The 16,061-nt window shown below is 41.6% G+C and overlaps 2 protein-coding genes across 4 annotated transcripts in view; one reads left to right on the forward strand and one right to left on the reverse strand.

Annotated features, from left to right (window-relative positions):
- Positions 1-15,190, reverse strand: part of LOC109471463 (beta-1,4 N-acetylgalactosaminyltransferase 1-like) — an 18,880-nt gene extending 3,690 nt beyond the window's left edge. Inside the window, exons 1-8 of one of the 3 annotated variants that reach the window (XM_019770792.1) lie at positions 15,160-15,190; positions 8,366-8,703; positions 5,715-5,885; positions 4,121-4,268; positions 2,823-3,003; positions 2,020-2,106; positions 1,232-1,416; positions 436-576 (exon numbers count right to left, since the gene is read on the reverse strand). In XM_019770792.1, coding sequence (XP_019626351.1) covers positions 436-576; positions 1,232-1,416; positions 2,020-2,106; positions 2,823-3,003; positions 4,121-4,268; positions 5,715-5,885; positions 8,366-8,595 — 1,143 coding nt within the window. In that variant the 5' untranslated portion in view covers positions 8,596-8,703; positions 15,160-15,190. Of the gene's footprint in view, positions 1-435; positions 577-1,231; positions 1,417-2,019; positions 2,107-2,822; positions 3,004-4,120; positions 4,269-5,714; positions 5,886-8,365; positions 8,704-10,598; positions 10,841-12,991; positions 13,050-15,159 lie in introns of those variants that run through there. The other 2 variants (XM_019770791.1, XM_019770790.1) reach the window with 2 other exon arrangements.
- Positions 1-16,061, forward strand: part of LOC109471574 (Fanconi anemia group I protein-like) — a 36,305-nt gene that overhangs the window by 7,023 nt on the left and 13,221 nt on the right. The window contains exons 6-7 of the mRNA XM_019770924.1: positions 13,999-14,086; positions 14,718-14,848. Coding sequence (XP_019626483.1) covers positions 13,999-14,086; positions 14,718-14,848 — 219 coding nt within the window. The remainder of the gene's footprint in view (positions 1-13,998; positions 14,087-14,717; positions 14,849-16,061) is intronic.

Below are 16,061 nucleotides of genomic sequence, written 5' to 3' on the forward strand. Positions count from 1 at the left end.
CCTTCGCATGTGGTCTGCTTTGCTATTCTTACTAAATATATGGTATAACAGGAGTCTAAATCCCTCCTGCTGTAAAATTGCAACATGATGTAACACGACACCAGTTACCACGGTGACGGGTCATTGACCTTATTTGTTTGGAGAAGAAGAACAAACAGCAAAGTTTTCATAGGGAAATATAATAAAAGAATAAATAGTAAAGCTTCTGTGACACACAATGTCAAAATACAATATATTTGCAACAAGAGTTTTGCTATCACTGCACACATGCTGAAGAATAGGGGCCTCACAACTTTTGCTCCAATGGTTTTATCAAGTTATACAGTCAGTCTGTTGACTTAGAAACTGTAACTGCACAAATAACAGGATGGCGCAGTTCCAAATTTTATCTAACATCCCCCACAAATGACTTGTGATCAAAATTTCTGAGCTCACCACATCGAGGTTTGTGTTTTCGGCCACTTGTAGGAGAAGTTCGATCCTGGTGTTTCTTGTGAAGATGAGATCGTCGTCCACCCAGAGGAAGTAGGCCGTGGTCACCTGGGAGACGGCCAAGTTCCGCCCTGCAAACCAGCCCTGTAAAGAATGACAACCTTTATTGCACATTTTTCTTTAAAACATGGGTTAAGTACAGGTTACAACAAAACATGATGAACTCTATCTGTATAGCCGGTATAACTGCTCTTCGGTTTAACACACCAGCTTCTGTATCTGTATAGCCGGTATAACTGCCCTTCAGCGTAACACACCAGCTTCTGTATCTCTATAGCCAGTATAACTGCCCTTCGGCGTAACACACCAGCTTCGCAGGCACACGGCGCGGTGGCAGCTAGCTATATCACACCGAATGACTTGTTACACCTAACCCTTTAACATCTAACTCTAAACATTGTGTAAATCTATCTAATGATAATGCCCCCACTGTACTTAGTGACATCGAGTTCCACTCTGCAATAGTTCTAGGAAAGAGTGAATTTTTTTGTTGACAGATACAAAATAAAACTATCATCAGATAGCGCTTATTTTCTGATCAAACGTAGATCGTACGCATAAGAAGCTCTCTTCGCCAAGCCTAGAAGTAGTAGAGAATAGTATACCATCCCTACGTTTGATCAGGGCCCCCTTGGAAATCAGTTGTTTATCAACCGAAGGGGCGACCCTCAAGATTAATAAATAAATAAATCAGAAAATAAAAGAAAACTGGATTTTCCAACCGTATAGATTTTCATACCTTTTTAAACGGCATGATGTAGTGTTCTATGTTTGCCCCCTCGACCTTTTCGATGACGTCGCTGTCGTCAGCGATGATGATGGTTATGGTTGGGTAGAACTGTCGCACGCTGTCAATCAACTGTCGTAGCATGTTATACCTTAGGAAGGTCTTCGTCACTATGGTTACCTTTGTTGCAATGTCGTCTGAAAATGAAACAAAACACAGTCGTTAGTGAAGGTTAGACCTCCAGGTAATACATACCCTGGAAGCCAGAACTCATTTTCCGAGCCGCAAGAGCCCTTCGCCCGCTGGTGTAAATTACCGCTACGGGGGAGTTTGGCTGGCCCTACAAACGTAATAGGGCCGGACAAACCCCTCGGGCTCAACTCCCCCGTAGTGGTAATTTAGAGAGGCGGGCGAAGGGCTCTTGGCTGCCGAAAAAAGGTAGAAGGCACCATACTTTGTACATGTATTCTGTACTATGAATTAACTGCTCAAATGCAACATAGAAAGGTAACATTAATTTTTGCAAAGCAAATGTCAGAGGTTAGTGTTTGGAGAAGAAGAAGAGGAAACTGAGCAAAAACATTATGTTTTCCTTCGGTAGACATAATAACACCAGAAGAGATAACTAAAGGCATACCTGCTCCAGTAATCTTTACTATTAAGTACAAATGTATGCCTTACAAGTACTATATTGATTTAAGTCTTACATAGTGACATTTATTAACCATATTATTGAATCACATACAATTGTCTCCTTTTTACTGAAAATATCACCGTCAGGAAAGAAAATAGAAATTCACCTTGTGAAAAGTCAAATATCCGCAGCAGTGGTTTATGCTGAATTTGGATTGGAATTGTTTCCTGGAAGTAGATATACCGGATATCCACTGAGAGAAAGGAGAAAGGAGTCAGTTAGATGAAAGACGTTGTACCAAAAACTATCAGTAAGGTGATTGCATTTATCATATTGTTGCCCCCCCTGCAGATCCTTTTTTTTTCTTTCCTTTTTTTTTTATTAGACTTTGACAATCTCTTTTGATCCAACGTATACAATGCAGTTTGACAAAGTAAAAGCATGTAGCACACTTATATTTATTTTAATTTTTCAGTGTCAATGTTGGAAAACTGGTTGTGCAATATTTCATCACTCAGGTGTCAGATCATGGAGGTAGATCGATCAGCTCGAAAAAAAAATTCATGCCTCTTGCAGGGCTCTACCCAAAGAAAAGGCTAAGGTCAGCAGTTTTTTCTAGGGTCAGTAGGGAAACAGGAAACACAACATTTTTTTCCTAGGCCTTGCCGTAGCGTTGTAAATACCGGTGCAATGGCCAAGTGGGTAGAGTGTTCGCCTTGCATTCGGTAGGTCGTGAGTTCGATCCCCGGCCGAGTCATACCAAAGACTTTAAAAATGGTACATACTGCTTTCTCTGCTTAGCACTCAGCATTTGGTAAAGAGTATGGGAGTTAAACACACACCACTACCAGTGGACTATCCCCCTGCTGTAGTGACTTCTGTGTGTGGCCCAGTGCTAATGAACGGAGATGGGCGCCGCCCTATGCGTCACTTGACGCGGGAAGGCTCTTTAACTTTAACTAACCTTACCGTAGTCCACGGTGTCTGGATCGAAGTGTGTGTTTGTGTAGACCAGGAACTGTAGCTGCCTGTTGAGATGGTCCAGCGAGGGTGAGGACAGGGACAGGTGTTTGGTGCCCAGACCTTCCACTGTAACACTGGGGATGTCTGCCAGGGTGGTCAGCACTCCTAACTGGGCGTTGAGCTGAACCTGAGGACAGGAGAAATGTGTGTAACAGTGAGGTGCCACCGACGCGACTGACTTGTCTGATGCATGTAGGTCCTGGACCTTTTGGCTTAGTGGATAGGGCATTGGTTTTGTAAGCTGACAACCCAGGTTCAATTCCTGGGGCCACTGGGTTCTCCTTCAACGTGTACTTCTGCCTCATGTGTTTCTGTGTGCTTCATATTTGAGGACGGATCTTAAAAAGGAAAGGGGGAGTGGTGTAGCATTGAGGTTTCAAGTGCTACCAACATTACTGGCTTGCCTTGATAATTCCTGGACTGTTTGGACTTTTAAGCTAGTGGTTAGAGCTGCCATGTAAGAGCATGGGCTTTGTAAGCTGGTCCGCCGGGTTCGATTCCTGGGACCTGTGTTTTCCTAGAAGTTGTACAGATTTGGGGATGAAGGGGGAGTAATGTAACATTGAGGTTTCAAGTGCCACCAACTGACTCGTCTGATACTACATGTAGGTCCTGGACCTCTTGGCCTAGTGGTTAGAGCGTGTTGGCTTTGTAAGCCTGCAACCCAGGTTTGATTCCCTGGGCTAGGGTTCTCTAAAACTATCTACTCCGTCCTCTTGTGTTTTTGTGTGCTTTAGATTTGAGGATGAATCTTAAAAAGAAAAGGGGGATTGGTGTAACAGTGAGGTTTCAAGTGCTGACTCGTCTGATACTAGGTCCTGAGGTTTTGAACTTCCTGGCTTAGTGGTAAGAGTGTGTTGGCTTCATAAGCTGGTGACCCAAGTTCGATTCCTGGGGCCAGGGTTCTCTTTCAACGTGTACTTCTGCCTTGTGTGTTTCTGTGTGCTTCAGATTCGAGGACGAATCTTAATTAGAAAAGGGGGAGTAGTGTAACAGATTCAAGCGCTACCAACTTACTGAGTCAGACTCATCTGATACTAGGTCCAGGACCTTAGACTTGGCATAGTGGGTAGGGCATTGGCTTCTCCTAGATTGATAAGGCCTCACTACAACCTCAGTTTGTTGATCTTCCAATAAAAAAAAATCTAGATCTGAGTACAGTGTGTACCAACAAATTATATCAGTGGCCCATGTCTAACCATTAGCTTTAGCAAACTTTTAAGCCTTCACTAGGCTTTACTCACCTCCAGTATTTCCGTATGCTCAGCCAGTTCCTCCAGCTTTAAGCCAGGAATGACGATGCTGCCCAGTGGTTGGACCCTCAGCCCCTGTGTGGGGTAGCTCAGTGGAGACTTCCCGTTTGCAAATAGAACAGGAGTCGGTGGGGGAGCCCTGTGTGTGGGCAACATGGAAAATGGTCCAGTCACTGGTTCTTGTGTCGGAACGGTCTTTTTGCTTAGGCCACACCAATTTAATTTGTTGGTTCTCGGATTCGCCTCTTCGTTTTTTTCTGATTTGCAAAAAAAAATTGATTCTTTTCCTGAATCAAGTGAAAAATGCTCATGTTTTGCCCCCCAACAGGTGAGGAAAGTTCTTTTCTTCCTAGTTGTTACAGTTTTCTCATCTATCATTGCAGTGGTTTGATTAAAAGTTCAAAATTCAATGTTTAAATTTTAACCCAGCCTTTTGTGTTGACTTCATGGCTCATTTCGTACAATTTAAGCCTATAATAGGGTGCCTAGACCTGTTTTTTTTTTCGCCCTGTCGCTTCATATTTTTTCTGAAAAAATCCGAGAACCAACAAATTAAATTGGTGTGGCCTTAATTACTTTATCTGTCTACTTCTACCATCTGGAGTGTCAATATTGGTGAGGGACCGTTTAGCCTGGGTGCCATCCTCTGTAGTTTTCGCTGTCACTGGCTACCACTGTTGTACATCAGAGAGCCGGCAGAAATTAATGGAGGATCTCACCCAGGCTACATGTACATGTAGGTTAGCGGCCAACAGCTAGTCTAGAGGCCCTTGTTGTAGGAATGCCATACCTACTGTAGGTATATAATCAGGTTGTCCTTTACACTCTCTGACCACGTCTTCATGGGACGTCCCTTGGCCTTAGGTTCAGAGATTTGCTGTTACAGTAACACTGTTGTATTCTCTGTATGATACTTTTTGTGGTGGCATCCTTACAAGGTGTCCGAACCACTTGATATTTGTTGTTGGTCTTTTTGCAAGTGACCCATAAGTTTGCATAGTCGTGAATATGATGATGATAATGTTGTTCTAATTCCCATCTCTATATTTTGTCTAAGGCCACACCAATTTAATTTCTTGGTTAACGGATTCGCCGCTTCATTTTTTTCTGATTTGCAAATAAAAATAAAAATTCAGAATCAACTGCAAAATGCTCATATTTTGCCCTGAACAGTTGAAAACAGTCCTTTTCCTACTACTTGTTACAGTTATTCCATCTTTCAATGCAGTAGTATCATTTAAAGTTCAAAATTCATTGTTTAAATGTTGAACCAGCCTGGTGTGTTGACTTCATGGCTCCTATCGTACCATTTTGGGTCATAATAGGATGCCTAGGCCTGTTTTTATTTTTATTTTTTTTTTGCCCGCCCGCTCCATTATTTTTATAGAAAAATCCGTTAACCAAGAAATTAAATTGGTGTGGCCTAATCCTGGCTTCTTCCCTCATGACCTACATAAAAAACGGGCAGTAGGCCAATTGGAATATTTGATGAAAAAACAAAGGCTCGAACAAATATTAAGTAGAAGATTACTATTGACAAGAAGATAATCATTCCTATATGACTGGTTTGCTGAGCACCACTTACCTTTGTTGGAGTCTTTCTTTCTCCCTGTTGCGTCGGTCCATGACCTTTCTCAGCTCCTCTGGCTTGGAAGCGAAATCATTTAGGTAGTTGGAGGACGCGGTATGGTACTTCGGGATCTTGATCAGCGGATTTTCGGGCGGGCAAGAGCAGTTGCCATCCGTGAGAACTTGTCTACATTGGGTGGAACAGACAAAAGTGTTTCTGTCAACTCCTGTTGCTAGGGGTGGGTACCTGTATAGAAAATTCAGGTCCGGATCAGTTTCAGAAAATCAGGTCCAGGTCCGAACCTAAACCTGGACCTGATTATTGTACAGTAGCAGTATATAATAGTATATCATAATATATATAGAATGCTGACGATTCTTCAAAATTTGGAGCGAAAATTTACACTGAGTACATGTATAATGCCTGCTCAGACCTTGTGGCCCGGGACCTTTTTTTGTTGGCCTAATTGAAGCCTAACATATTTACAGAAAGAGACAAACATGGATTTAGGCTAATCTAGTTTGATTTGGGGTTATTGTCTGGTCAGATTATCTAAAGATGTGTGTACAATCTACTGTAAACAGAAACGTACATCAGGTCCGATGACCCGGTTTTCGCATTTTGTTTTTTGGACTCGGTTCCCGAATGTTGTTCCGGTCTAAACAGGTCCGGCTGAACACGGTACCCAGCCCTATACCTGTTGCTGCTGTACTGTAAATCATGAAGTTGTTTTATTTTTGTGGTGACTGTCCTCTTAACGCAAAAGTAAGACACTGGGAATATCTACTTTGTATTTCTATTATACTACAGAATTTTTTTCACTTGGGAACTCGGCAAAACTCATTTTTGCCATATACATGTACAAGAAAAATATAATGCCATATGCAAAATAAGAAAGTTACACCCCTTGCCCCTTCCCTGCATTTTTAATTCCAATTGCCCATAGAGAAGGCTTATAGATAACATGTAATACTATGTACAAAGTGAACTGAATTAAGGTATAATCAGCAATTGAGTGCCCATTTCATATTAAATGAGGCCTTGAAATACTGTAAAACTTTTAAGGTGGTTTTATTCTCACAGTTACCTCTTACAGTAACTGCAAAATCATAAAACTGTCAAGTACATGACTTCCTTTTTTTTACTGTTTTTTTTTAAATAAGGCCACACCAATTTAATTTGTTGGTTCTCGGATTTTTTCAGATAAAATATGAAGCGACAGGGTGAAAAAAATAAAAATAAAAACAGGTCAAGGCATCCTATTATAGGCTTAAATGCTATGAAATGAGCCATGAAGTCAACACAAAAGGCTGGGTTAGAATTTAAACATTGAATTTTGAACTTTTAATCATACCACTGCAATGATAGATGGGAAAACTGTAACAACTAGGAAGAAAAGGACTTTCCTCAACTGTTCGGGGCAAAACATAAGCATTTTTCAGTTGATTCAGGACCAGAATCAAATTTTTTTTTTTTTTTTGCAAATCAGAAAAAAACGAAGAGGCGAATCCGAGAACCAACAAATTAAATTGGTGTGGCCTAAGTTTTACTGTGCTACAGAATTGTTTTTCAACTGCAAACTTGAAAAAAAAATGCAAAAAAAAAAGATTTCCCTCTGCACAAAATAAAACCATTGAGAAGGTAAACATATTTGCATTTAGCAACTGTTTGCCATCTTGTTTGAAAGGTCCATGGTTACAGGTCTCGGTCAGTCGAGCAATCTAAACAAGGTAACAAAACAGCTAATCTATTTGCTGTCCCACCGCTGATAATGGACCATCAGTTATTGCTTGTCATGCTAATTTTGCTAACTCTCAAAGAGACAATCTTGTCATAAAAGTATGAATTATCCTTACTCATATCCAAAGCTGAAAGGTGAGCAACAACAGAAACTTTCTAAAAGTCAGAAACCTATTGAATGTAATGAAAAATTCATTGTCTGTTGTTTAAGTCAATACATTCAATTTGTTTAACCTGCCAAACCCTGTAAGCAAGAAGAATTGGTAGGCAAACAGCCACCTCAGTGAGCTTAATTTTGAACATCAAAATGTACTAAAATTGTGACTAAAATGCTTCCTTGTTAGATTTTCAAAACTTGACCCTTACAAAAGTATTATGTGGTCTGCCTAAATACTTCAACCGACCTCAGCCGAGCCTAATATGCTGTGTACATGGGTGATGAAGCCTTTCACAATATATGTAACGCTCTGGACACATTTTCTATGCCATTATGAATACATGTAGATATCACACAGTAACTCCTAAGTATTTGCAAGTTCCTTAACTTATAACTTCTGATAAATCATATTAAGTGGAGTTTAAGGATTAGGTTACCAAAACTTTTGATACGGCTAGTGATACTCGCCGCAAAATTCCCAAATAAGTCCATAAACAAATTCAAAGAAGTTTCTCTAAATATTTGATGAGTTTCCATGCTGCACAAGCTTTTTAATTACTGTATTTTGAGTAAAAATTTACCGACATGTTCTGACGGCTCGACACAAAAAACAAGATGATAGCGCATAGAACAGGGCCCACCATCGTTACACAATCTATCGAATGCTTACTGACCAACTGTCAAAATTGATCTATTGCAACAACTGACGATCTATAGATGTGAAACAAACTTTTGATTCATAAAAGTTGGGTTTTCTTGCGAAACGTACCTTGCAACAGCATCTTTCCACACGTAGGGGATGTGCTGCAGCCCGCCACCTTTCCAAGGAAAGTCTCGGTTGGCCTGTACCAAATTCCTAGTCCGCCATCCCGGGGGCACAAAGAGGACGGTATCCTTCGACCAACCGCGCTCCTTGTTAAAGTAGAAGGCTATGGATCCAAGGGTTGCCAGCGAAAAAAGGGCCACAGCGACTAATTTGGTCCTCCGGCGAACTTCCATCTCGGGATCACCGTACGTAGTTGCCGCAATCACATGTCGAAGCTCTGGGTTGCAAGTAGGTCACTTGGCTCTCAACCAGGTCTTCTTTCAAGACAAGACAGCAGCCGACTGTAACATGAACCAATAGAGACGGAGCTTGCTTTACTGGCGGGTGTGTTTGAATAGTGTTTTTTTTACTCAGCGGCATTCACCTGTCACAATGGCCACGCCCTAAGGCACTTCATTCAAACTATAGGCCTATGCGTATATACAGTATGCTATCCCCTATCCTCCTTAGTTTACGCTGGCTCCCTAACGCATGTGGCGAGTTGCCCATACATAATGGGAGGCAGCCACGTTGTAATGAATGTAGATTTCACATTATGTAAGGCCACACCGACTTAATTTTATGGATGACAATCATCATCCTCTGAAGAACCACTAAATTAGTGCGCGCGTGCGAATAAAAAAAAAATTCTGTTCAAAAATAAAAATGCTACTAAACCACAGGAATAAAAGCTGGTATTTTGAATTTGCCGCAGTACTTGGTGACGTATACGACATGCTGGCTTTTTGCGGACATTATGAAACGGCACTGTACTGAATTCTTGCGTCGTGGAGCTTCAGTAGCCTGGGTGCCCGGCTCTTTATTGTCGCTAACTACCATTTACTACCCAGACCTACATGTAGAGCTAATCTGCTAGGCCAAAAGTCCAGATCCATTGGACTGGGTCAGTTAGTGATGCTTGAACCCAACTGTTGCACTGCATTACTAAGTATTGCCTCGATATCTTTTGTAATTTGTAATTATTTTATATTATATAAAGGAGACACATATACATGTATTTATATAAACTTTAACCCACAGGAGCTCAACCAAAGTATGTAAAGTAAGTACCCGCTGGGGTATTGACATTTGCTGTGTCTAACCCCCATGGCCAGGGGTATTGACATTTGCTGTGCCCAAGAACCACAGGACAGACAGAGGCAAATGGCGAGCTACCATCAAGCTACTATCCAGTGTGCAAACATCTTGATGATGATGATGATGATGACTGGTTTATTCTCATACACAACTAAATAGACAGACAGGTTTAAAAGTCGGTGGCAGCCTAAATGGCTGAATTGTAGACTCTTTTACAATTTAAAAACTTGAGAATATTATCAAATAGAGACTCCAATACAAACACTAAGTCTTTGTCTACAATATACATAGAAAATACAATATCAAAAGTACGAAAAGCCTGTTCTTACCCTCGGTTACGGGGAACAACAGATGATGAACCAGATAGAGAGAGAGAGAATTTTCCTGTCCCTACAATGACACAGAGAAAGACAAGGTTCTTTTAAACCATGGCTTGAACATTTCTTGGTGAACACGCACTTATGTGTACTTTGTCAACAGTGGCATTTCATGTAGCTCTTACACCTGCATAGTTGTAGGATGCTCTTTCAAATATAAGTGGAATTAGCTTGAATAATGGAGAAGGGATCAGACCAGCTTTCTAGAATATAAGATGTCTCTCTCTGTCTTTCTGTCAGTAGAATGAGATTAAAGCCAGTAGGCCTGTCACACATTCACGAATTAGGCACTATCAACTGTAACCATATGGTTAGGAATAGAACAGGAGCAAGTTAAGCTGGGTGTGCTGGTGTTTGGCCAGGTTGGCTACTGTTCGGCTGCACCAATCGATTGTTTTAAAAAGTATGAAATATTTGGGTATGGAAAGGAGGTTTGGCCAGGGTTGATATAGTTGATATAGAATTTTATCACATAATGTTTATCTCAAACGCAGAAAAACTTTGCAACGTATGGAATAAACTAAATGAGAAGTCGACAAAACTTCAAATTTTGTATGTGACAAAAAAAATAGTTTCAAGCCCTGATATCTACTACTACTACTAGACAAAAACAATTTTCTTTTTTGCTGGTAACAGTTTTGTATTTTGGATCCTAACTTATATATAATCAATAAACAAGTATTGATAGATAGCCGAAGAATAAAGAATAAGGAATAACTCACCACACCAAAGCTGGAAAAAGTGGCTTTCTGTTAATTACTTGTATACGGTGGCCTTCATAAATAACTCTAAATCTTTGCCATAATGAAATGGAGTCAGCCAGCCATATTGTCGCTGGTCTGTCTGGACCTTGGACCAACAGTAGGTCACAATTTACTGAAGGAGATGAGCAATGATTAACAGTAATTGTTTTCCTTGGGATACAGAATAACTCACCGCACCAAAGCTCTGACCAAAAGGGTTTTCTGTTATCACAGTGGCCACTTAACCACTTAACAGAGGCAGAGTACAAGTCTGATCATATTCAGTATAAAGAGACTCTTTTTACACAACCAAGCGTTTCGGGCAGGAAGCTCTGGAGACAGCATACTTTACACTCATACACCCCAAATTGGAGTATGCCTCGGCGCTCTAATGGGTGACTTAAACAGCACAGCTAGCAGGATGTTGGAACAGGTCCAGTACTGTATATAATGATAATAATAATAATGGGGGTTTTATTTCAAACACTTCACAGCCCAAAGGCTGAATTACATGTCCCCTACATTGTATGTCCGAATTTTTCCGGAAGCCCATTCGGATTTGTTTGTACGTTTGTGGACCTGTTTTATTGCTTGGACACCGTCACTATGACAGTGATCTTGTTACTGGAGCCATGAAGGGTACTCCCAGCTCTCAACTTCTACAGGAACTTGAATGGGACACCCTTTCCACCAGGCAAAAGTACAACTCACTGGGAATCATGTACAAGCTTAGAAACGGACTTGTTCCTCCTCACCTACAGTCACTCGTTACATCCACAAGAGGTGCCCAGTCGACTTCAAGGCTCCAACTCCGTAACAATGCTCACCTCCACCTGCGTGTCCGCTGTGGGAAACTTGTGGAAATCGTCAGAAACGGACCACTCACATTTCCAATTCGTGTCCTATGGTGGAAATTTGCTTGCACACGGATGGGAAATATGTGGACACGCCTGGAAACTTCAGGTGTTTGCCTTTGTTCCACGAATGACTTATGCATAATTTCGCAGCAATTATCTCCAAAGTCAAGTGCGCATGCGCGAGCCTACACACCCGGCCACGCCTCAAATGTACCTTTTGTAATGGAAAGTAGCATCATGGCCACCTATCCCCTCCCCCCTTCTTGTTTGCATATTTTTATTGCCTTTATTAGTTGTAAATGGTGCTTGGGCTTTGTGTGTGCGTGTGAGCGCGTGTGTGTGTGTGAGTGAGTGAGTGTGCGTGCGTGCGTGTGCGTGCGTGTGTGTGTTTTCCAACTGGTCGTCAGGAGGTTCCGCTCTATATATGTATTTTATGCACCTCGCAAATTTCCAGTGTGCTTCGGCAAGTCTCTCAGCTTAGTTTGTTTTTCTACATGGTTTGCTGAAACAAACTGTAGGTCTCGACCTATTCGGATACATGATACCTTGCCTATTGCATTGGATCATGGATGATTGGATTATGTTTTGGGTACTTGCTCGGAGACTAGGCAAGATGAGCTGAGGAAGTATTTCTAACGACTGGAGTCACTCATATCTGCTCCCGAGACTGTCATCGTCTAAATGTCATGCCACGTATAGCGTTTAACACGGAAACTCGTGTACACGCCAGGTTTCACCAACGTGTCCAATCTTGGAAACTCGTGGAAATCTGTCTTTTTGTCCAGAGTTACCAACCCGATGAAACTATTCACGGGTCTGATAATCTTTTCTGATGTTGCTTGTCCGTATGGACTTTAGACTAATGAATTAATTGTAAAATAAACAGCGAGCAGATTATTTTTGGACTGAGCAGAGCACTTTGTACTAGTGCTTCTAGCTTTTTGCTACTTGAACCTACACATCTGATATTTTGTGGAGAGGTTCTCTGTCACCCAATGGATCATAATACCCCCCTGGCCCAGTGAGACCCTTCATGCTTCAATGAAAACGAAAATGTCTCGAAATAAGTCTCGCCAAACACGGGACCTCCGTGTAACGTCCTATCTGAGGGACGTCCCTAACCAAAGCTAGGTACTGACATTTCCACCTGAGTGAAGTGAGGAAAGTCGTGTAAAGTGCCTTTCCCAAGGGCACGAGATCGGCGACATGGTAGGATTCAAACCAGGGACATCTTGGTTCTGAGCCGATCACGCTACAATTTACGAATCACCACTACGACCCTGCTAATTTAACACTATCGTAGTGAGGAACAGGAACAGCCATTGTGTATTTCCCTTTCGTTTGAAATGCAGAAATAAACTTGGCAACATATGGAAATGAAAATAAAACCATTTTGTACATGAAAGAAACAAGCCCTGACTGACTGAATAAACGAAACGTTGTGCTCTCTGTATCTTAACCTGTGAACAATAATGAATTATTATATTACTTGCTGTAAGGTAAAAGATAACTCACCGCTCCAAAGCCCAGGGACAAAATGGTGCCCAGTTACAGTGTAGTTACTCATTGGCCAGAAGAATTGTAACATAGTTACTTATCAGTCTGAATCTTGGGCCTGCACATGCGTGTTAAACTGTTTGGTATTTTTTTTATGAGTTTGCTCAGTGCAAAGCCACAAAGACCACAATTTATAATCAAACTTTAATTTCTAGCTCTCAAAATGGTGCCCAGTTAGTTACTCATTAAACAGTTGCTTATCAGTCTGAATCTTGGGCCTGCACATGCGTGTTAAACTGTTTGGTATTTTTTTATGAGTTTGCTCAGTGCAAAGCCATAAAGACCATAATTTATAATCAAACTTTGATTTTTAGCCCTTCATGTACTTGTGGGTGCCGTTGTGAATCTATCTCTCATTTCATATAATTCCATTGCCAGTTGTACAATTAAAAAAGAGCAGAATTTCTTTTTAGTCTTGCTGAAATGAACGGTCATTAATATTTTAATGGATTATGAATAGTACTTCTGAAAGTGCTCAACTTCATCTTTTTCTCAGGGGATCTTGACTACTGTGACAAAATGAATGTTATTAACTCAAGCTTATAAGAGATACATGTATTTATGTATACCAAAGGAAAACGTATTGTTTTTACTCAGTTTCTTCCTCCTCCTCTTCTGTTCCAAACACTAACCTCTGACCTGGCCAATGACATAATTTGTTGACGTCTGTCACCATGGTGACTGGTGTTGGGTTACGTAATGTGGCAATTTCATGGTCTGCTCTGCTCCTGTCACCATATACTAGATAAGTACATGTATGCGAATGTGTTTGAGTAAAAATTAACAGGGCAGACCATGTCCGAAGGTAAACAATATGTATTTGCTTTGCAAATGTTACTTCTCTAGTTTCAGTGTTGTAATTCCTTTGATTAATTATTAGTACTTCTTCTGTTTACATGTTATTGCATGGAGAGGGGTTTTTTTCAGCACACACTTTTGTTCTCACTTTTATTCTTATTATGCAGGTTCATGAGATGGTACGATCCGACATTCTGGAGCAAATCCTGAACCGCGTCGTTACCAAGGCAACCAGTCCTGTCGCCCACTACATCGGTACGTCACACGATTAGAGTCTGACTTCATGCTATCATCACAAGTCTGTTGTTTTGCATAACTGATAATCTGCCTTTCAGTGTAACATACCAGTTTTATGCAGTACATGTAATTGGGGGGACTTTTCCGGATTCAAAAGCCGGGGCATGTGTCTCATAAACAAAAGAAGGCCTGACATTCTGATGTTGATATTTTTGTATTGTCCCAAAAATGTCCCAAAGTGTCCTTTTAGTTGTCCCAGCCTAAATTTTAGTGGGCAGTGGCCATTGGACCACACTTACCTTGTCTGCCCAAAGTACAGACTCCTTCGACTACCTGTACACACACACACATCTAATTCTGTGTGTGTGTGTGTGTGTGTGTGCGTTTGTGCGTGCGTGCGTGCGTGTGTGTGTGCATGCGGCCATGTGTGTGTATTAACTTAAAGCGTGACGCCTCCCTCCTTCCCCAGAGCTTCTGTCCAACACAGTCAGCACGGTGCCACAGACTCTGCTGGAGTGTCTGCCCAAAGTACGGGACTCATTTTCTCACCTGTACACATGCACACATCTAATTCTCTGTGTGTGTGTGTGCATGTGTGTGTGTGTGTGTGTGTATTAACTTGAAGCATGATGCCTCCCTCCTTCCCCAGAGCTTCTGTCCAACACGGTCAGCACAGTACCACAAACTCTGCTGGAATGTCTGCCCAAAGTACGCGACTCCTTCGACTACCTGGCCTACCTACCTGCCGCATGTGCCGAGGGCCTGCTCAAAGCCGTACAGGTGAGAGCCTTTTACTTTAAGTTAAAACCCTGCGGAGCCCTTATATATATAGGTTGCACACAGTACCATCTCTATAGTGCCCTGTATGTGTGTACGATTTGGGCGTGTATCTGCTGCACTGCATCACGCCATAGCGAAACACAACGAATGCAGATGAAGTAACTACGCCACCGCATGGCAGAAAAAGTCCAGGGACTATGACCTGGTTAAGACATCAAATGCCCTACCATTACGCCACTTGGATCATGATTCAACTGTTTGACTCCTGTTTAAAGTTAAAACTTTGATCCAACGCAAAGAACTTCTCTCACCTAGAGCTTTTGACCGGTCACTCTGGTCTTCCTCAGTTACTGTAGACTAACCCGGTTAGGCTTGTCGTGTGCACTGCACAAAAAGTTGGATTTACCAAAGGTTGTAAACTCAGCTAATGTTTACTTTCTTTATAGTATCTGGCTATACAATGGTGGTAAATGACAGTCAAGTTCACTTGACTTTTATTTATTACCGTGATTGTAAAGTTTAGAAGTGTTTATTAAAAAAAAGTAAACATTATCCAACTCAGGTGGTATTTACTGCCCTTGGTAAATCTAAGTTTTCGTGCCGTGGTGGCTTCTTTGAAGTCTGACGTGACCACTGGGTCAAAGGTATCTGGTAGATGATAATGGCCCTCATTGTGGTTGAATGAGTGTTGTGTTGGATCAAAGATTTTGACTCTAAACATGTAACGACCAACACAGATGAACTTTCATGATAATATGTGTTTTCCTTCTCCTGTTGTTTCCTGTTGCCCAGCCACTGCTGAAGCTCAGGGCATGTGACGGTCAAATTGTCGAATGCTAGGTGCTAGCCGCAACATCAAGCGGCCGGTAGCACTCTGAACAAAATGGACTGGTGAACTAAGTTAGTGTAGAATATCACTTTTCAGATATACCATGTGTGACCACCAAGGACTGGCCTACGCCGCGCAATGTGCGTCATGTGCAACAATTCCTTGGTTTGGCAAGTGGCCTAATGACAGGTTTTATCAAACCTCTGACTTGTTCCCCTTTAAACAAGGCAAGAAGGCAGTGGTGAAAATCGGCCAGAGAAATGATTCAACTGTTTGCTTCCTCCTTGAAATGATTATTCACCGCCAAGGCCTGGGTTCAATTCCTTGCAGGTGTGGGAACCGGTGAAACCATTACGAGCAAGTAGAAACAGAAAAACCCCTGAC

This window comes from Branchiostoma belcheri, unplaced genomic scaffold (assembly GCF_001625305.1).
Source record: "Branchiostoma belcheri isolate BF01 breed outbred unplaced genomic scaffold, Haploidv18h27 scaffold25, whole genome shotgun sequence".
In the NCBI taxonomy this organism is placed as follows: Eukaryota; Metazoa; Chordata; class Leptocardii; order Amphioxiformes; family Branchiostomatidae; genus Branchiostoma; species Branchiostoma belcheri.